The 22,218-nt window shown below is 45.2% G+C and overlaps 1 protein-coding gene across 1 annotated transcript in view; it reads left to right on the top strand.

Moving 5' to 3' along the window:
* mtus1a (microtubule associated tumor suppressor 1a) overlaps positions 1 to 20,545 on the top strand; it is a gene marked incomplete at its 5' end in the record, with an annotated part of 78,112 nt that extends 57,567 nt beyond the window's left edge. The window contains 7 exons of the mRNA XM_084332071.1: positions 7,779 to 8,002; positions 12,794 to 12,899; positions 13,003 to 13,076; positions 13,800 to 13,895; positions 16,816 to 16,929; positions 17,230 to 17,327; positions 19,791 to 20,545. Coding sequence (XP_084188197.1) covers positions 7,779 to 8,002; positions 12,794 to 12,899; positions 13,003 to 13,076; positions 13,800 to 13,895; positions 16,816 to 16,929; positions 17,230 to 17,327; positions 19,791 to 20,010 — 932 coding nt within the window. The 3' untranslated portion in view covers positions 20,011 to 20,545. The remainder of the gene's footprint in view (positions 1 to 7,778; positions 8,003 to 12,793; positions 12,900 to 13,002; positions 13,077 to 13,799; positions 13,896 to 16,815; positions 16,930 to 17,229; positions 17,328 to 19,790) is intronic.
* Between the last annotated feature and the right edge of the window lie 1,673 nt (positions 20,546 to 22,218).

Genomic DNA, 22,218 nt, shown 5'->3' with positions numbered 1-22,218 from the left:
TTCCTTGGAATGGAAATCACCTGCTCCAAATTGCACCTGCTTCACATTTCACCTGCTCCACATGGTGACAGTGCAGACTCCCTTGTACACAGCAGTCACTCGTATGTGGAAATGTGCACTGGCAGGCAACACCAGCCGCTGGCACATTGATTGGCATTGTGCACACAGGCGGTCGCATCGGATACACGTGTCTTATTGGGTCATGGAATAGACGATTGAAACAGCTTTGACGGTCCAGGACTCGGACACAACAGCAGGTTCCACTTAACTCTAATTTACAGATGGCAAACTACCAATTGTGGCAAGCAGAGATTATGATCCGATATTTTGAAAGTGTTGTGAAGTGATTGCCTTATCTTTTTAAAATGCAGTGTCGTTGGCATTGCCATGCAAATGTACGAGGCAGTTCCCCCTCCATATGAACATTTAGCAGCAACGGGTTTGCCTCGAGTTGGATTTTGCTGAATAATTTCTCAAAGTAATGATCTGACCCCTTGCACAAGCAGTTATCTGACCCCTTTGCACAAGCGGGTATCTGACCCCTTTGCACAAGCAGGTATCTGACCCCTTGCACAAGCAGTTAAGTACTTTTCATGTGGCCCTTATTCGACTCTTGCATTGGCTTCAAAGTCACTGAACCTTTATATAATTCACAGTTGCTCTCTCCTCTAGTGTTGTCTTTACCCACAGCAGTGCTCTGTTTCTGTTGAATAACAATAATAATTTCCCAATCCAGGATATCTTACCATTTTGATTATAGATGAGGCACATATACATTCTGGAAGAGTTTGAGCATCATAATAATAAAGAAATATATATATATATTAGTCCTATCAATCGATTAAAATATTTAATCTGATTAATCGCATGGTTGTCCATAGTTAACTCGCGATTAATCAAAAATGAATGGCATTTTTTCTTTTCTAAATCTACCTTAAACAGATATCAACATGAGTCAACAAATGCTTGCTTTATGCAGCCATTTAACACAAAAGGATGACCCGTATGCATTGCAAATTTGCATCAAATTCAAAACAGAGTGATGCATAAAATAACTTAAGAAAATAATAATTTAAAACGATAATATACCTGAGTGAAGTCTAGTAAAAAAAAAAAATACAAAAAAATACATTATTTTTTTCTAAAACGTTAATCGTGCGTTAAAATAATAGTGCCGTTAACAGAATTGTTAACCCTTGGGAGTCGAAAGTCCTGTTTGCACCCGTGGGCGGAGAACAAAAGGATTTAGAATTTCTCCCAAATGCTCAGAAAGTACCTATTTAGAAAAATTACATTTTCGAGTGCTTTGAGATGTTCTATATATTTCTCCTTACTTGCTAAACTTTTTTTTATCCACTTTTTCTCCTTTAGTTTTTTTCTCCCATCCCAATTTAGTCGTGCCAATTCCCCCCTGTCTTGATCATTGCTCGCATGTGCCCCCCACTGGTCGGTCCCCTCCATTACATTTACATTTACATTTAGTCATTTAGCTGACGCTTTTATCCAAAGCGACTTACAAGTTCTGTACGACAAGCCATCAGGAAGGGCACAACTCTATCAGCTGAGCAACAATGTTCATCAAAGTGTTGAGTGCTACAGTGTAGGTTAGTTTATTAGGACAAGTGCATGACAGTACGGTTAGTTAGGGTTAGATTTTTTTTTTTTTTTTTTTTTTTTTTTAATTCAGATAATGGTTGAAGAAGTGCGTCTTTAGTCGACGGCGAAAGATTGGACGTGATTCGGCTGTCCTAACTGGGGTGGGTAGTTCATTCCACCATTGTGGGGCAAGGACTGAGAATAGGCGACTTCTCTTTGATGACCCTCCCGGAGCTTGGATAGGAGTAGGTCTGAGGCGGCCAGAAGATGCAGAGCGTAGGGGTCTTGAGGGTGTGTAGTTAGAGACCATTGACCGGAGGTAGGCGGGAGCGGTTCCCTTTGCCGCACGGTATGCTAGGTCGAGGGCCTTGAAGCGGATTCGTGCAGCAATGGGGAGCCAGTGCAGGTCCCTAAGAAGTGGGGTGACATGGGCCGACTTCGGTAGGTTTGAGATCAGGCGGGCCGCTGCGTTCTGAATGAGTTGAAGAGGCTTAGTGGCAGTGGCCGGGAGGCCAGCGAGCAGTGCATTGCAGTAGTCGAGGCGGGAGATGACTGTTGATTGGACGAGGAGTTGGGTGGCTTCTTTTGTCAGGAAGGGGCGTATCCTTCTGACGTTGCTCAGGAGGAATCGGCAGGTTCTGGTCGTCGCTGCGATGTGAGCAGAGAAGTTCAACTGGTCGTCGAGGACAACACCAAGGTTCTTGGCGGTCGGGGACGCAGTCACAGCTGCATTCTCGACTGTGATTGAAAGGTCGGTTAGGGGGGAGGATTTGGCCGGCAGGTGGAGCAATTCTGTTTTGCTTAGGTTCAGTTTGAGGTGGTTGGACGTCATCCAGACTGAGATGTCGGACAGACAGGCCGAGATCCGCACAGAGACGTGGATATCTGAGGGAGGGAAGGAGAGGAAGAGTTGAGTATCGTCGGCATAACAATGGTAGGAGAAGCCATGAGACGTGATAATGTTACCCAGTGATTTAGTGTAGAGGGAGAAGAGAAGGGGTCCTAAAACCGAGCCCTGGGGGACACCCGTCCGCAGGGGGCGGGTGGCCGACAGGGTCCCTCTCCATGACACTTGGTAGGAGCGGTCATTGAGGTATGATGACAGCCATGTCAGCGCAGAGCCAGCCACTCCCATTCCTGCGAGGGCCGCAAGGAGGATCTGGTGGTTGACTGTGTCGAAGGCTGCAGATAGATCTAGGAGAATCAGGACAGAGGAGAGGCCTTTCGCTTTTGCTAAGTGAAGTGCCTCTGTGACCGCAATGAGGGCTGTCTCTGTGGAGTGACCAGTCCTGAAGCCTGACTGATTAGGGTCTAGGAGGTCATTCTGTAAGAGATAAGTAGTAAGTTGGTTGGATACAGCACGTTCAAGTGTTTTAGAAAGGAAGGAGAGAAGAGAGACAGGACGGTAGTTGCCTATGACAGTAGGGTTCAGGGTTGGTTTTTTTATGAGCGGCGTGACTCTGGCTTGTTTTAGGGAGGTGGGGACCACCCCCGAGTTGAGTGAGGAGTTGATGGTTGCAGTTAGGAATGGGAGGATGTCTGGTGCTATGGTCTGGAGGAGTGGGGAGGGTAGCTGGTCCAGCTGGCAAGTAGTCGGACGGTTTGACGTTACCAGTGTCAGGGTCTCTGCTTCTGTAATGGGAGAGAAAGATGACAGAGTGAAGGATGAGGTTCTCGATTCAGCATTTGGAATGGGTGGGGGTTGGGAGAAGGAGCTGCGGATGTTCTCCACTTTTTCCTCAAAGAAGATCGCAAAGTCTTCGGCAGAGAAAGATGAGGGAGGGGGGGGTGGGGGGGGAGTGAGGAGGGAGGACATGGTAGCATGCAGTTTGCGAAGATTCTTGGCAGAGGCCTCGATCCTATGGTGGAAGAAAGAAGCTTTGGCATTAGTGATGGTTTTGGAGAATGTTAACAAGAGGTTGTGATATGTGTCGATGTCAGCAGTGAGGCGTGACTTTCTATACTTCCTTTCAGCTGCTCTCAGGACCTGTCTTTGTTCTCTCACTGGATCTGTCAGCCATGGACTGGGTGGGGAACGGCGGGCAGGTTTCTCAACGAGGGGACAGAGCTTGTCGAAGGAGGTTGCAAGGGCTGAAAGGAGGGTGGAGGTTGCCATCTCTGTGGAGAGAGCAGAGAAGGTGTCACTCAAAGGTAGAGCGGATAGTATGTCAGAGGAGAGGGTGGAGGGGGATAGGGAGGGCAGGTTGCGTCTGAGTGAGACTGTTTGAGTTGGGGTGAAGACCTTTCGGTTAAGCATGAGAGTTAGTGAGAAGGATATGAAGGAATGGTCAGATACATGTAGGGGAGTTACCGTGGTGTTAATGATGCTGGAGTTACAGGAAAATATGAGATCCAAGGAGTTGCCTGCTTTGTGGGTGGGAGGCATGGGAGTGGGAGTCAGGTCAAACGATTGTAGGAGGGAGACTACTATGACTGACTGAGATGAGTCAGGCAGGTTGAAGTCGCCCAGTAGAAGGAGAGGGGTACCATCTTCCGGTAAGGAGCTAAGAAGCATGTCCAGCTCATCTGTGAAGTGATCGAGGGGGCCTGGAGGGCGGTAGAGTGTAACAATGGTGAGATTGAAAGGATTAGAGACAGATACTGCATGATATTCGAGAGAGGAGAGTGACAGTTCTGGGAGTGGTGTTACGTTTGTAGCCCATGAAGGAGATGTCATGAGGGCAGTGCCTCCACCCCGTCTGGAAGGTCGAGGTGTGTGAGTGAAGTTATAGTTTGTAGATAATGCTGCAGGTGTTGATGAGTTATTGGGGGTTATCCAGGTCTCAGTTAGAGCCAGGAGCTGCAGATTTAGACTATGGGCGTAGGCAGTAATGAAGTCAGCTTTCTTGACTGCTGATTGACAATTCCATAAGCCTCCCCGTACTGTGACAGGTGTATTAGTGGCTGTAGGAGGGTAGGAGAGATTAGCCGGGTTACTAGCAAACTGGCGTGGATGGGTAGAGTCAGTTCTGGAGGAGCAGATTGTGGATATAGGTATGAGACACATTGTATTGTCGAGAGTGGCAGGGAGGGACTCCGATACATGCGGAGTCAGCCAACCACATCTTTTCACCTGCCAGCGCGGACTCTCATTGGCGAGGTGTAACGTGTGGGAGGCTCACACTACCCTCGCCATCTCCTGTCCTTGCTGTGCAGACGCCCTGACCGACCTGTAGGAGTCGCTGTTTACAACGACCAGATTACCACCCATCGACCCCCCCTCCCGCTGACTCTGCCAATTGAGTCAGTATGACGGCCGGCCCAAGCCGGAGGCAACGCTGACAGCCGGATTCGATACCGGTGTCTCTCGCGTTGGTGACGAGCGCTTGGACCGCTGCGCCACCCAGCCGCCCTTACTTGCTAAACTTGTAAATACGTTTAATTCTTGCTAGATGGTATGATTGTAATTATTTCCGTTTGCCAGAACTACATCGCGCCAAGAAACGCACATACGCACACACAGAAGAGAAGAGCGGTGTGTGCGCTGTGAAAAGGTGTTGGACCCCTCAGAGGTGAGAGGTATCAGCGCCTACCCCCCATCCAAATTCTAAACAGATTGGCTTTTCATAATATGTATGAATTATCTCTTGCAATAATATCCACGGGACTCGACTTTTTGCAGTCGTTGTGTATGTGTGTCACCAACACACGCCAACTATCTCCTGTGTGGGGACCCGCGGACATTCTCTCACAGTTGATGGAGAGAAAAAAAGCAATAGCTTACATACTTTTCCGGACTGATCATCTGAGCTCCTCTCCAGTTGAACTGCTACTGTGTTTAAATCCAAATAATCCTCTGCCATTGTTGTAACATGTCATCTGTTCTCTAGTATTCAGTCTTGTGAAGTTAAATCCCCTCTAGAAGTGAAACTGAAACTTACCAAGCCTATAAGTTGTTAAAGGGGCACTAGGCAATTCATTTACTCAGTGAATGCCACCAGTATCACTGACTACCACGGCAAGCCTATAGAAAATTATTCTATTTAATAATAATTATTATTATAAGTCCCTCTCTCTGTCTATATCTCTCTATCTCTCTTAGGGCTGGGCGATATGGCCAAAAATGATATTGCGATAACGATATCGATAACAATATCATATCACGCTATATCGATAATTATCGATATTTTTATAATTATAAAAAAAAATTAAACAGATTTATGTTTATTTTGCAGCAATTCTTTGTCGTTGCCGCCCGCCATCTTTAGTGTTGCATCCCCTCACACACTCCAGTTCTCAGGCTGCAGCTGGTTTGAAAGCGAAAGTAAACAGGCGTCTCTGCTGGCTGTGGCTCCAGGGGAGTTGAACAGTTCTGGCTCTGCTAGTTTCTTTTCTATCTTTTGGCGCTTTTTTGGTGGACAAACCACTGCACATGTGCACCGTGCCTCATGACTGGAGACTAGCTCTGCTAGCACACATAGCCTACCGTGTACAGACGGTTTCAAACTGTATTTTACATTGGAAAGCAAACAAAATAAATGGACGAGAGAAATAAATCTCAATTTGGTCAGTATTGTCATTTGGACAAGCAAAGCCATTACTTTAAGTTGCAGGCAAGAATGTATGTCTACTGTCTCTGGGTTTAACAAAAACAAAAAAAATCTATAATTTTTCGATATTTTTTTTTATATATCAATTATTAAAATATATCACGATAATTATCGTTATATCGCCCAGCCCTAGCTCTCTCTCTCTCTCTCTCTCTCTCTCTCTCTCTCTCTCTCTCTCTCTCTCTCTCTCTCTCTCTCTCTTATATTATATTACTATACTATTATATATCTATATATATATATCTAATGTATTCAGGTAAACCTCTATCTAGTGTGTGTACATGGCATCAAATCAAAGTGTGTCGCTGTAGGCCTGCCTGGGCCCAGTCATTGGAATAACAGAATGAACAACAGACTATAAACTGGGCCTTTGTTCCAGGTGTGAATTGGTCTAGTGACATTGACATCACATTGCATTCTGGGAGGGAGTGTAGTTCAAATAGCTGGAATTCACTGAATCCTTTCAAATCCCTGTGTCCCGACTTGGTAAGGATTTTACCAGAATGTTTAATCAATCGGCTCGAATTTTACAATTGATGGCTTATTTTGAAAGTATGAACCTGTAGTTTCATATTATGTAAAAAAATATATAATAATAATAATAATTGTGAAATTTCTTAGGGAGGCGGAGCTCTAGAGCTCAGACTCTGGAAGGGTTAACGCGTTAATGACACGCTAACTTTGACAGCCTTAACACTTTGAGTGCCAGCGACGCGCTTTGTCGTTATTTCATGCCCCCCCGTTGAGTGCCGACGACACGAATTGTCTCTTTTTTTTTAATTAGCGATCTGAATTCATATTTCATCAACCGAGTCTCCCGTTGGTACAGCAGCCCCTCTAGGAGCTCCGATGGGAAAATACCGCCCCCTATCGTCTATCCCTGTGTAACTGCAGGCCATTCGATTACACTGGTGGATGTGTGGTGGATGTGTGGGGGGGGAGCCTACTGGCTCCGAGGGAAGTGATTGTGAGATGGAAAGCAGCCTGGAATATATATTTACAGCAGCCAATAATCGATCAATAAACGTGATCGATATTTGGAATGGCGATCAGGAATTGGAATAATCTTTTTGGAGAACATCTGATCTAAGGTAAGGAATCTGTTACCAGTCTTGGGGTAATCGGAGCTGTTTTGACCTATATCTCAGCGTGTCCCGTATGTGTATGCGTGTGCTGTTGAGGAAATAAGATAATCGATTTCTCAGCTCGCTTCTATAGCGTGCATAAGTACACATATACTATCTATAATCTAGCGTTTATTTGAAAACGATTCATAAATAGGCCGACAAATGACAATGTGTCTAGTGTATTCGAGAATATTCCAATAAATGCCGTTTATGACGGAATCTTTCTATTTTCCTGACATTTTCGAGAAAACGATAGCTTTTCGAAATGCTATAAAAAGGATATGAACAGATTAATTAAAAAAAATATCCGTTTCGACAATGTTGACTGCAAACAAGTCATTGATAAGCGACGGGCAGATTAACGCTATCATTGAAGTGGGTGGTGGCATTCAACGGGGTAAATAGGAAACGGAGGCCGGCACTGAAAGTGTTAATATATATGTTTACTCCAATGTTTACTCCAATATTTGCCAACATTAACGATGTAAACGAACCTCTTGGACAGTCTGCTCTGCCCACTCCTGCCAGCGCCTGGAGCAAGAGAAGGAGGATGTGCGGGTGGCTCTGCAGGCGGCGCTGCAGGCGCTGCAGGAGGAGCAGGAGAAGCACCAGGAGGACCTGGCTCAGCTGGAGCAGAGGCAGCAGGCCTTCTACCAGGCGGAGTGGGACAGGGTCCACCACACCTACCAGGAGGAGGCCAACAAATGCACGGCTCGGATGGAGCAACAGGTCAGCTGGAATTACTATTTTAATCCTGTATCCCTGTTTTTAAATCCAGTGGCCTGTAATTCAATGAGTTAATGGCGATGTTAAAGGGCACTTCACCAAAAAACAATGCTGATTTATTTTACACACACGCATCCAAAAACTTATTTTGCACACATTTATTTAGTTTTACAGTTATTGAGAGTAAGTAAATTCGTTTGAATATGGCCACCAGTCATGTCAACGGGGACATTGAATCTTGTGTTGTGTTAATTAGGATTCAATCTCACCGATGACCACATTGGTGGCCATATTCAAACTAATTTACTGTCAATAACTTGTCAAAACTAAATGAACGTGTGCAAAACTGTTCAGAGTTTTTGGATGCGTGTGTGGTATTATGTGCAAAATAAATCGACATTGTTTCTTTGGTGAAGTGCCCCTTAAGTGCAGGTAGGTGTAATTACCTGCAGGGACTCTCCTCCACCAGTGTCCTTAACCTGCACCTTGTGCCACATGCCAGCGTGACTCCACCCACCTCAGATGCTGTAGTGCAGAAAGTAAGCGTATCACTGGAGTCAGTGACAGGCGCGCAGTCACCACAGGCGCCTGATAGCCTCCCCCTTGCGAACAAGCTTAATGAATCTGACTGTAGGTTTGAGAAAGAGGTTCCCCCCCGCCCTCTTCCTTCACCCACTCAGCCACAACCTCCATCCCCCCACCCCAGTGCCCCCCCCCCCTCTGTCAGTGTGAGAGAGGTGAAACGGCTGTTTTCTAGTCAGAATCCCAGGAAGGCGGCCGGCCCGGACTCTGTCTCTCCCTCTGCCCTGAAGCACTGCGCTGACCAGCTCGCACTGGTGTTTACCACCATTTTTAATGCCTCGCTGGAGCTGTGTCACGTCCCAGCATGCTTCAAGGCCTCAACCATCATCCCCGTCCCCAAGAAGGCCAAGGTCACAGGCCTTAATGACTACAGATCTGTCGCCCTGACCTCTGTGGTCATGAAGGTCCTGGAGCGCTTTGTCCTGGCCCACCTGAAGCTCATTACTGATCCTGTGCTGGACCCGCTGCAGTTCGCGTACAGAGCCAACAGATCCACAGAGGATGCTGTGAACATGGCTCTGTGTAACCCAGATTTCAGATTCATAACTATTTAAGTTATAAGAACATAAATAGTTAAGGCTATTATGTAGGAACATAAGTAGTTAATATTATTGGGTATCAAGTCCCTTTGAATTACAGCATTGCCCTTTAATTTGCGTCATGTCGCGACAGCCACGTTTTGCTTTACGGCGCACGCCTTGCCTTACAGCGTCTCAACGTTAGAGTCTCGCGCTGCGCAGATGCAGACACTCATTCCACGGAGAAGCCGCAGCTGATAACGTTGCTGGATAACGAGATGAAATGGGAAATAGCATGATAAAAACAGTTATCAAACAGTTATAAAAGAGTCCCCCAGTTGCAAAACCGAAGAAGCGTTGCAGTAAAGTAGCTGTAGCCTGCCGTTTTGGTGAGTTAAATCAATATTGTGTGCTATTCAATTGTCGAGTGTACAAAAATGGTTAGCTTCATGCTACAAGCTAATAACGTTAAAGCTAATTAACGTAGCTTCATTCCGAGTCATACACGAACTGCCCCAAGCTCAATTTGGTGGAAACTAGGAAGGAACCATTTCAGAAGTACTTATAATTGTATTGATATGCTGTACGTTAAGAACAAGGTCTATATACATTTTGATTGTTTTTGAGTTTTATATGATTGGGGAATGTTCCACATGCTAGCGCACTTTAGCATATGATCCCACGTGCTGGGATGAGACGGCCTACTTTAGCTTAGCATAGCTAAAAGTAGCCTGATTATTCATTCTGAAAGCAATGAAAAGATGAAGCGATAAAAGATGGTAAATAGCTTATTTCTGAATGCCTGCTCACAAGCAGGCCAGGTTTTTCTACAGTAGCACCCGTTTCCACCCTGGGAGCAGTTCCAGGAGTCGAGACCACCCATCACCACGTGTGCCCACGAGGGGACGAGGCGGTGTGGCGGACGATGCAAGATGGCGAGCCAACCCACTGTACCTCTGATATAGCTCAAGGCTAATGCCAGCCTGATTCGAATACCCCTGTTGCCCAACTCCTGTTACCTCAACAGTCCGGTAGGATTGAACTGACTGAACACAAGGATATTCCAAGGGCTTCGACCCCGTTCACCTTTTGTTACTTTGATATTGTATTTTGTATTTGATTTAATTTGATATATGGGTATTGATATTCTCCTGTAGGAAGGGAGACTTAAAGGGTAATTACACCCAGTAAGATACTTGAACCACTGATAAGCTACTTGAACCATTGATATTATCCTACAAGAAAGGGAGACGTAAAGGGTAAATACACCCAGTAGGTTATTTTAACTGCTGATGTTCTCTTGTAAAGAGGACGAGTTAATGGGATTCTAGTGTACCCATTGATGACATTGATTATAGTTGAATCACTGATGGTTCTCCTGTAAAGAAAGAAGATTTAAAGGGTAATTTCACCTAATAAGGTATTTGCATTCCCATAACCTAGAATATTCCATTTGGTACTTTTGTTGTTACACCTTCAAAGGAAGAGTTTAAAGGAGCATTTCACCTAGTAAGGTATTTGCGTTCCCTGCACATTTAAAGGTTTAAATTGATATGTTTAAACATTTACCCATTGAAATGATAAACTGAAATAGAGTTTACTGGTGATAAAAGGATACATCCATCCAATATCCAATCTTGAATCTAGCTTTTAGCTAGAGATAACCTCAGACGTCTGAACCAAACCTAATGTGTTGATCTAATCAATCTAGCACCGGTTCCCCGCAGGGCTGCGTCCTGTCCCCACTACTGGTTCTCCCTGTACACCAACAGCTGTGCCTCTCTCCACCCCTCGGTCAAACTCCTGAAATTCGCTGACGACACCACTGGTGGGTCTCATCTCCAGGGGGGACGAGTCGGCCTACAGGAGGGAGATCGAGAGGCTGCAGAGCTGGTGCAGCTGCAACAACCTGGAGCTCAATGCTCAAAAGACAGTGGAGATGGTAGTGGACTTCAGGAGGAAAGCAGCCCTGCCCCCTCCCATCATACTGGGAGGCACTCAGGTGGCCTCCGTGGATTCATGCCGATTCCTTGGCATGACCATCTCCCGGGATTTGAAATGGGAGCTCAACATCACAGGCCTGCTCAAAAAGGCCCAGGGGAGGATGTTCTTCCTCCGGCAGTTGAACACATACAAACTGCCGAGGACCATGATGGCCCAATTCTACACGGCCATCATTGAGTCCATCCTCACCCACTCCATCATCTCCTGGTTCCCCGCTGCAGTGGCAAAAGATCTCGCCAAGCTGCAGCGGGTGATTCGCTCCGCGGAGAGGGTGATCGGCTGTCCCCTGCCCTCCCTCAGGTCCCTGCACGACTCCAGGGCGCTGAAGAGGGCGAGGAAGATCATGGCCGACTCCTCCCACCCCGGTCACAGCCTCTTCACCCTGCTCCCCTCTGGGAGAAGGCTGAGGATCCCAAAGGCTGTGAAAGCTCGTCACAGACTGAGCTTCTTCCCCTCAGCCGCCAGGCTGATCAATGCCTCAGGTCCCCCCCTCTGCCCCCAAGTGATACTGGCACAATGACACTGACTGCACTGCACTAGTCCTTACTGGAACTCTGCACTTTACACTTTATATATATATATATATATATATATATATATATATATTTAAATGATTAATCCTCCACTGCACTGTTTTTTGTCCCGTCTGTGTTGGTGTTTGTCGTTACTGTGAAAAAAGAAATAAAAAATGCATACACTGTAATGCTGCAACAATTACACAAATGGCTTAATAAAGGAATCTGAATCGTCATCGAGTGGCATCCTAACTATTCCCAAGCCAGTTTAGCTCCAAGCCCTGCCCCCATCGTTTTCATTGGCTGCCGCTGAGTTGACCAGTCATTTACCTCCAGCATCATCTTCATCTCTACTACCAGTCATTTACCCCCAGCATCATCTTCATCTCTACTACCACAGTAATTTACCGCTAGTGTTGTCTGGTCATAGTGTTGAGTCATTCTCTCAGCACAAGTTGTGCATTAGCCCTAAAGGTGTTCTTTGTCAGCATTCTGTCTGAGACTCAGTCACTACTGTAGCTGCTGACGCTTGCTTTTTCCCAAGACGTCTGACTCATTGTGATTTTTGGCCTGAATCTTAATTATCCCCTCCACACGTGTTTTTAACACATTCAAAATAAATAACTTTGTTTGGTTTTTTCACCAAATGGTGATGATCAATAAACTACTGAAAATGGCTTAGCAGCATCCCTACACCATTGTCCTCATTGAGAATGTAAGGATCTATGGACGCCCCCCCCCCCCCCTTCCCCCCTCACTTGTTTTCATGCATACTGTAGATCACTAGAAGATGTATCATCTTATAATATCAGTTTCACGTTAGCATTTCCTGGATGACAGTGTGGCGAGCTGGGCAATAGCGACCATGATAGGTTCCAGGATTAGGCAACTCAGATGTTGAGGAAGTACAGAGAAGCCCCCCCTCCAGTGGAAGAATGTGAAAAGCGCTCTGGTGACGAGTTCTGCAGGAAAAAATATCTATATAGTCAAAGGCATGCCTCCAAGAGAATGTAGAAAATAATCCTTGAGTGGAGGGGACCTTTAACTACTGTATAATATGCTGAAGGAACATGCCTCTTACTGTATGTCTAATGAGTTGTGTTCTTATCGATAATTTTGCACTCCAGTTGCATTTCATTATATCAAGTAATTGTCCTGTGTTGTGTTTGTTACAGATGAGCGAGCTGAAAGCCAGCCATGAATCCACAAAGCTGGAGCTGGAAGCTGGCCATTCAGAGCACCTGTACTGTGTTAAACAGCAATGTGAAGACTCCCTGGAAGGTGGGTGAACAATACCCATCCTTTGAATGTTTTTTAGGTTTCTGTCCAAAATAAGTAATTTAGGATCTCATGCTGTAAACCTGGACTCTCTCTCTCTCTCCAGAGCTGAAGAAGGTCCACAGTCAGGAGCTGCAGACTTTGGAACAAACACTGAAGGAGGCAGAAGCCACTCTCACAGTAAGCGGCACCATTTGTTTTAATTGTTTATGTTCTAAAACAATGCTATATCGAGACAACTAGATCATCTTTTCCTAGAACATTATTTTATCTCTTGAGAGGTTTTAAGTGATACGTTGTCTTATTGCAACACTTTCATCAGAAAATGTAAATAAAGTACTAATCGACCACTGGGGGGAAAAAGGGTACATGATGTACGTTATGTTATAGCCATAAGTAATATATTTACGTCTTGTTTAAGTAATGTACTGTATTTATGTTTATCGTCCAAAACAAACACTGACTGGGAGTTGAATCAACAATGAGTGCACTCACCACTAGACTAAGCCATCCACCCACCCTGATACAAACTCAGCAATACTATGATTGTTTATGGTTATGGTAATGGTTAAGATATAAAGTGTTTGACGGTTCTAGTTAGTTAAGTTAAGTGTGGTTAGGGTTTGGGTGAGGCTATCAGAAAAGTGTGTAGTCTTGAGGCAAAGGCACTTGCCTCCCATGCCAGTACCCCGGGTCCCCACCAGGGGAGCTCAAATGTTTTCTGAAAACGTTAAAGGTTTTTTAGATTTTGTACATTTTCATAAATACATCAATATATTACTTATGGCTATAATATAAAGTACAATATGTACCTTTTTCCTGTAGTCAATTAATACTTTGTTTGCATATCTTAAGTGAGATCAGGCTGATTATTGAGGTGTGTGTATCCAACTCCACCTAAAGGAGCAGATCCAGGAGCTGACTGCAGAGAACGCTGCTCTCACTGAGGATCTAAAAGCAGAGGAGGCCAAGAGGAGGGAGCTGGCTGAGAGGACTCAGGTACTGGAACATTATCACACAGTACAGCAAAGACTGAGGCAATATCCACACAATCAAAAGGCAGAGACACTCCACACAATGGCAAGAAGGCCCTTGGTTCGAACCCCGGCAGGGCCTTTCTGTGTGCAGTTTGTATGTTCTCCCTGTGTTCGCATGAGTTTCCTTCAGGTACAATGGTATGTTTGTCATGAGGTTATCATAGCATCATCTTGCTGCATCTTGGCTAGGAGACAGCAGATTGCTGCATGCAGATGTGTCATACTTTTGTCATATATAAATGGTAAATGGCTGCATTTATATAGCGCTTTTATCCAAAGCGCTTTACAATTTGTTCCTCACATTTGACCCATTCACTCACATTCACACACCGATGGCAGAGGCAACCATGCAAGGTGCCAACCTGCTCATCAGGAGCAATTGGGGGTTAAGTGTCTTGCTCAAGGATACTTCGACGCACGGGAGGAGGAGGAGCGGGAATCGAAACGGGAACCTTCCGATGACCAGACGACTGCTCTACCTCCCGATAAACACCAGCTTTTTTACTGCATGTTTTCCCACCTCAAAATTTGAACATTTCCTAAAATGGGTTATTTAGACATGTGTAAAGTCGAGGAGGGAATTCTTATTGGAATTGTAAAACTCAAACATCATATGACCAGCCCAGCTGTTCTAATGTTGATGGTGTTGTATTCACAAGCGTCCAAAAGCTTTACAAGTAAAATAATATTATGCTCTCACTGTGAAAGAAAACAACAGAAAAATGTAAATACCCTTTTCAGTAAAACGGAAGAAACATTTATTGTCACATTTACATCACAATTATTTCTGTTTTTTTTTATTTTTACACGTTTTACTTGTAACCCTTTTGTGCGATTGTGATCACGCTGCCATTAAACCAGTGCACAATAACACCACACAATCAACCCTATCTTATCTGGATACTTCTTTTTATAACGGAGCTCCACTAGCAATCCTTTGATACTGTTGTTGTTTGACACCGAGCAACAACCGAGCAGCCCTCTCTCTCGACTGGAATGTTCCAGTAGTGCTGTGACAAGGTGGCCGGTCCTAATCAGAGGTAAGTGGCCGCTGCCTCCTCTGCCAATGGACAGCAGAGAGTGAATGATGACTACCTCACACAGTACCCTGCCACTCGAGATATAAATAGATCTATAATAACGGCAGGAGCAGCCCTGTGTCCTCCTGCCTGTCTGAAGGAGCAGGTCACTGTGTCCTCCTGCCTGTCTGAGGCTCTGAAGGAGCAGGTCACTGTGTCCTCCTGCCTGTCTGAGGCTCTGAAGGAGCAGGTCACTGTGTCCTCCTGCCTGTCTGAGGCTCTGAAGGAGCAGGTCACTGTGTCCTCCTGCCTGTCTGAGGCTCTGAAGGAGCAGGTCACTGTGTCCTCCTGCCTGTCTGAGGCTCTGAAGGAGCAGCCCTGTGTCCTCCTGCCTGTCTGAAGGAGCAGGTCACTGTGTCCTCCTGCCTGTCTGAAGGAGCAGGTCACTGTGTCCTCCTGCCTGTCTGAAGGAGCAGGTCACTGTGTCCTCCTGCCTGTCTGAGGCTCTGAAGGAGCAGCCCTGTGTCCTCCTGCCTGTCTGAAGGAGCAGGTCACTGTGTCCTCCTGCCTGTCTGAAGGAGCAGGTCACTGTGTCCTCCTGCCTGTCTGAAGGAGCAGGTCACTGTGTCCTCCTGCCTGTCTGAAGGAGCAGGTCACTGTGTCCTCCTGCCTGTCTGAGGCTCTGAAGGAGCAGGTCACTGTGTCCTCCTGCCTGTCTGAAGGAGCAGGTCACTGTGTCCTCCTGCCTGTCTGAGGCTCTGAAGGAGCAGGTCACTGTGTCCTCCTGCCTGTCTGAGGCTCTGAAGGAGCAGGTCACTGTGTTCTCCTGCCTGTCTGAGGCTCTGAAGGAGCAGGTCACTGTGTCCTCCTGCCTGTCTGAGGCTCTGAAGGAGCAGGTCACTGTGTCCTCCTGCCTGTCTGAGGCTCTGAAGGAGCAGGTCACTGTGTCCTCCTGCCTGTCTGAGGCTCTGAAGGAGCAGGTCACTGTGTCCTCCTGCCTGTCTGAGGCTCTGAAGGAGCAGGTCACTGTGTCCTCCTGCCTGTCTGAGGCTCTGAAGGAGCAGGTCACTGTGTCCTCCTGCCTGTCTGAAGGAGCAGGTCACTGTGTCCTCCTGCCTGTCTGAGGCTCTGAAGGAGCAGGTCACTGTGTCCTCCTGCCTGTCTGAGGCTCTGAAGGAGCAGGTCACTGTGTCCTCCTGCCTGTCTGAGGCTCTGAAGGAGCAGGACACTGTGTCCTCCTGCCCGTCTGAAGGAGCAGGTCACTGTGTCCTCCTGCCTGTCTGAAGGAGCAGGTCACTGTGTCCTCCTGCCTGTCTGAAGGAGCAGATCACTGTGTCCTCCTGCCTGTCTGAAGGAGCAGGTCACTGTGTCCTGCCCGTCTTAAGCTCTGAAGGACCATCCCTGTGTCCTCTTGCCTGGTTTAGGATTTGTTTTTTAGCATGGGCTTAACACTTGGGTTTAAATCTTGTGTTAGAGTACATGTCCTATGTTTATAACATAGCTAAATAGCAGGTTCACTTTAATTGGCTCTGTCATGCCCTTATCGTTAAATTATTTTGCAAGCAATGTATGGCGCCCTCTGTTGTGCGGTTGTGAATTTATGGCCCCCTGACATTTATAAGATGAGTGAAAACTCCAGGTGGAATGTATGCTCTCATTCTGTAGGCCTCTGTTTTTCCCCGAACACATTTCACAGTTTGACATTATATTTAAAACCTGAATCGTTTCCACTGCTACATTATTATTACACTGCTACTGTGACATTAAGGTTTCTTATGAACCCATTGAAATAATAGAGACGACCTTGGCAACCGCTTATGACTCCAAAGAAACCATAAACAACTTGTTTGCCCCTGTTTTAAGGACTCTCACATCTTGTATCTGGGACATGAGCTGGAGAGCCTCAAAGTGGTTCTGGACATCAAGAACAGCCAGCTCCACCAGCAGGACAAGAAGCTGATGCACCTGGATAAACTGGTGAGACCCAGACTTAGACCTGTCCCATGATACCAAACGCCATAGACCCAGAGTTAGACCCGTCCCATATGTTACGGTCACTTCTGACGGTAAATATATATATGTATAGGACCGGTTGGACCTGTGACACATGATACCAAATATCATAGACTCAGAATTAGACCCGTCCCATGATACCATGAAAATATATATGACAGAAAATAAACTTGGGCCCAAGCTGTCCCCTAGTAATGCAATTCCAATGAAAAGGGTCTAATAGAGAATTTGCTGAGTCATCACTGTGCTGCTGTGGGCTTTCAGACGGAGAAAAGTGTGAAGCTGGAGGAATTCCTTAAGAAGGGCCAACAGGAGAATGAAGACCTCAGGGCCCGTGTGGATCGACACACTGCTATGTCCAGGTAAAGGAAGTGTTCACTCCCTTGGTGGGTGCTTTCACACCTGCCTAGTTTGAAGCAGTCCTTTATTTCACCTTTAAAGGAACACGAAATGCACTTACCATCTTCTCCAGTCTGACAGAAGATGGATACCAATTTCCTCTCTGTGCATTCAGTAGAAAGCTATCCGGCTGCAAGCTAGCTTATTTTAGCACAAATGAATGGAAGCCGATATGGACCACTAGCCTAGCTTAAAACTCGGGAGAGGTGTTTTTGGCCAACAGCTAGGTTAGTTGGTCAGTATCCACTTCCATTAATTTGTGCAAAGCTAGGCTAGCTAGCCGCCACATAGCTTTCTACTGAACACATTCAGAGGAAATTGGTATATAATAATTCAATAAAGTAGGGCTAATATATATAATATAATTTCCCTCGTCTGGGTACTTTCACATCTGCATTTTAGGCAGTGGATTCCAGTTTTAAAGCAGGGCTAATGTATTTAATAATTAACTGCCTATATAATAACCGCCTTGCATTGTCTATCTGCACTTAATGCAAGGTCTCATAGGTTTGTGCTCTGTGTGCATCTAGCCATCCGGCGACTGATGTGTCGACCCCAAGTCAAGTCAAATCCCTTGTGAATTCACTGTATGAATAAAATACATTCTTATTTGGTTAGATTAGAACATGTTAGTGAATACAAGAAATTCTTATTTGGTTGGATTAGAACACGTTAGTGAATACAATAAATTCTTATGTGGTTAGATTAGAACACATTAGTGCATACAAGAAATTCTTTGTTTGGATTAAAACACATTGGTGAATACAATATATTCTGATTTGGTCAAATTAGAATACAATATATTCTGATTTGGTTAGATTACAATACAAGATATTCTGATTTGGTTATATTACAATACAAGTTATTCTGATTTGGTTAGATTACAATACATTCAGATTTGGTTAGATTATAATACAAGAGATTCTGATTTGGTTAGATTACAATACAGGTGACTCGTACATCAGTCATACTTAAGAGAACACTGAACTGCTCAGCTCCCCCCTGGAGGATAAACTATTTCTGATTTGAAATTGGCTCACAAGATCATAGCACCCTCTATGTCCTGAATATGCACTTTGACCTTTCGGAGCGAAAGTATAGACCAGGATGTAGACTGAAGGAGCCACCACAGCCTTTACTCCACACAGCATTCAGCTGCCTAGCGAGCTCTGGTGATGTTAACTGAACGTTGGCGCTCTACTGTATCCAATGTACAGTTTCTACGCCAAATGTATATACACTCCTTTTCTGGACACTTTTGTATCACAAACAGTACTGTATTTGCAAATCTGATATGTCATAAATGTATAGATGTAGCAGTACTGTCTATCTGTATGTCATGTATGTCATATATGTTATGATGAATTGAAAATGGGGGACCCTGATGTAAACAAGACGAAAGTCTTTCTCTGGTCTGCATCCCCTTAACAATTGTATGTATTGAGATGTACTGTACTGTACCCATTCTGCAATCTGTTAATAAACTTTTCAATCAATCAATCAATACTACACTTAATGTGTTTTTTTGTGTTCTTTTACCAATTTCTCAACATGATGCTTTCTGTGCCTTGTTTTAAATTATGTGTCAATATGTATGTATGGTTTTGGTATTTTTTTATGGTATACCAACCATAGAAATGGTGCCAAGCTAATTCCCCTAGGGGGCGATAAAGATTTGTTCATTAATTTCTAGCCACCTCCAAAAGTGGACTAGAGAGGAAAACACCCAGGGATCCTGTATTTATAAAACCCAATTTTCCACTGACGCATTACCATGTTTTTTTCTCATATTATCCTTAGATTTTCTGACTTCAATGAGCTGATCTACTGCACCCATTACTTGATAATTATTCATGCTCCTTAACATCTATTACTTGATGTTATTCATGCTCCTTAACATCTATTGCTTGATGTTATTCATGCTCCTTAACATCTATTACTTGATGTTATTCATGCTCCTTAACATCTATTACTTGATGTTATTCATGCTCCTTAACATCTATTACTTGATGTTATTCATGCTCCTAAGCAACATTTACTTGATGTTATTCATGCTCCTAAGCAACATTTACGTGTTGTTATTCATGCTCCTTAACATCTATTACTTGATGTTATTCATGCTCCTAAGCATAATTTACTTGATGTTATTCGTGCTCCTAAGCATCATTTACTTGATGTTATTCGTGCTCCTAAGCAACATTTACTTGATGTTATTCGTGCTCCTAAGCAACATTTACTTGATGTTATTCGTGCTCCTAAGCAACATTTACTTGATGTTATTCATGCTCCTAAGCATCATTTACTTGATGTTATTCGTGCTCCTAAGCAACATTTACTTGATGTTATTCGTGCTCCTAAGCAACATTTACTTGATGTTATTCGTGCTCCTAAGCATCATTTACTTGATGTTATTGTCTTCCCCACAGACAACTGTCCATGGAGCAGGTGGGGCTGCACGAGTCCCTCCAGAAGGAGTCCAAGGTCAACAAGCGCCTGTCCATGGAGAACGAGGAGCTGCACTGGAAGCTCCATAATGGAGATCTGAGCAGCCCCTGCAAGGTGTCTCCCAGCTCCCCCTCCCGCTCCCTCAACTTCCAGTCTCCATGCAACTCCTCCTCTTTCTCCAGCCCGTCCGTCTCGCTTTGATTGGATGGTCATCCTTTTGGATTTTAAGAGCTATATTAGCTGACTTGATTTAGCAACGCAGCACCTTTGGCGACGGCTACTCCAGAGCAGGATGAACACTCTGTACAGGTGATTGACTCTACAGACTAGAGGAAACATTTCAATGTTGCACAGAAGCACTTAGTAAAGCAAGCCCCCCCCCCCCTTGTTCTTGGCCTTTCTCGGCTAAAAATCCTCATTGGGGAAAAAAGGAAATCTCAGGACTTGTATGTAATGAGACACTATTTGTGTTACTTTCTTTGTAGTTAATAAGCGTGTCCTCTCTGAAGCTGAAGAGGATCGTCATTCTTTCCTATAAATCCCGTTCCCTGTGACTCGTCCACAATACCAATTCTTTTTAAGGGTTTGATTTTTTATTTGATTTTTTGTCTTCTCTTTATTAAATTGTTTTAACAGTTTCCATGTTGGCCATCTCTCCTGGCATGTAGTTCTTGGCTCACCCTTTCACCAAAAACAACTCCACTGACATTTATAAATTCACTTCTTCTTTCACTATTCACAGACTAATCTGTGGCCTGAGGACTCTAATGAAATGTGTTGTAATATTTCATCTGTGTAACCAAGGAACATATTCAAGAGACTGGTATGTAGCGGTGAGACATGTTTGACATCCTGTCATGCATCAACCCCCCCCCCCCCTGCCTCCACACTGGACCTGGTCTCTGCAGCTTTAAACGAGACGTGTCACAAACGTGTTGACCTTGCTTGATTTATAAAATGTATTAAAGTTATATTTTAAATCTAAATATCTGACTTGTGTTTTTGTTCTTTCTGTGCTAAATATTAGAGTGTCAACGTGGAAATACAACTGAATTGATCTGTGGATTTAATCGTCCGTTTTAAGGTTGTTAAATGTATATATAATACTATGGACTAGATTTTAATTGCATATATTAAACACTTGCAGACTGAGTCGGTCTCATCACATTTGTATTCATATTACACTTTGTAAAAGTATTTTGAATCAAATTTAATAAAACTGATGTCAAAAAGATTTGATATTTGCCACAAAATAAAATCTAATACAATTTGGATTGAAAAGTTATGCCCCTAATAGACGGATGCGTCCCGTTTTGAGATGGTGTTTTTTGGTTCTTGAGTTGTCTCGTGACAGACTGTAGACTTCAGAGCTTCATAAATATAACTTCAACCAACAGTAACTGTTCAGTGAGTTACTGTTGAGTGGGAAAAGTGGAAAAAATGCAGCAAGTCCGTCACCGTGGACCAAAATACGATCTGGGCCTGCATTCCACATACGGAGTCTATTAGCAGCTCAGCCTGGCACTCTGCTCAGCTGTAGACCAGATCCCCTGGCTCCTCTGTGGGACACACAACCAGAGCAGCTCAGCCTGGCACTCTGCTCAGCTGTAGACCAGCTCCCCTGGCTCCTCTGTGGGACACACAACCAGAGCAGCTCAGCCTGGCACTCTGCTCAGCTGTAGACCAGCTCCCCTGGCTCCTCTGTGGGACACACAACCAGAGCAGCTCAGCCTGGCGCTCTGCTCAGCTGTAGACCAGCTCCCCTGGCTCCTCTGTGGGACACACAACCAGAGCAGCTCAGCCTGGCACTCTGCTCAGCTGTAGACCAGATCCCCTGGCTCCTCTGTGGGACACACAACCAGAGCAGCTCAGCCTGGCACTCTGCTCAGCTGTAGACCAGATCCCCCGGCTCCTCAACCAGAGCAGGAGACTTGGACTACTGCCCTCCTTTTCAGAAGATGCACTATACAGATTAGGAGAAGGGGCGGGATTGTTTATCCCTGCAGAGCCTGCCATTAGTAAAACAAATTTACATGTAATTCTTCTGGGGCGGCTGGGTGGCGCAGCGGACATTGCACTTGTCACCAACGCAAGAGACACCGGGTTCGACTCCGGCTCTCTGTGCTGCCTCCGGCTTGGGCCGGCCGTCATACTAACTCAATTGGCAGAGTTAGAGGGTGGAAGTCGATTGGTGGTAATCTGGACGTTGTGGACAGCGACTCCTACAGGTCGGTTGGGGACGCCTGCACAGCAGAGACAGGAAATGGCAGGGGTAGTGTGAGCGTCCCACACGTTACACCTCGCCAATGTGAGTCCGCGCTGGCAGGTGAAAAGATGCGACAGGCTGCCTCCTCGTGTACCGGAGGGGACACGTGATTCAAGGCTTCTATCCTCCCTACAACCGGCCAG

Source organism: Notolepis coatsorum (genome assembly GCF_963971535.1).
Source record: "Notolepis coatsorum genome assembly, chromosome: 16".
Taxonomy (NCBI): domain Eukaryota; kingdom Metazoa; phylum Chordata; class Actinopteri; order Aulopiformes; family Paralepididae; genus Notolepis; species Notolepis coatsorum.
The sequence above is the reverse complement of the archived record's forward strand: the minus strand, read 5'-3'. Positions and strand labels throughout refer to the sequence as shown.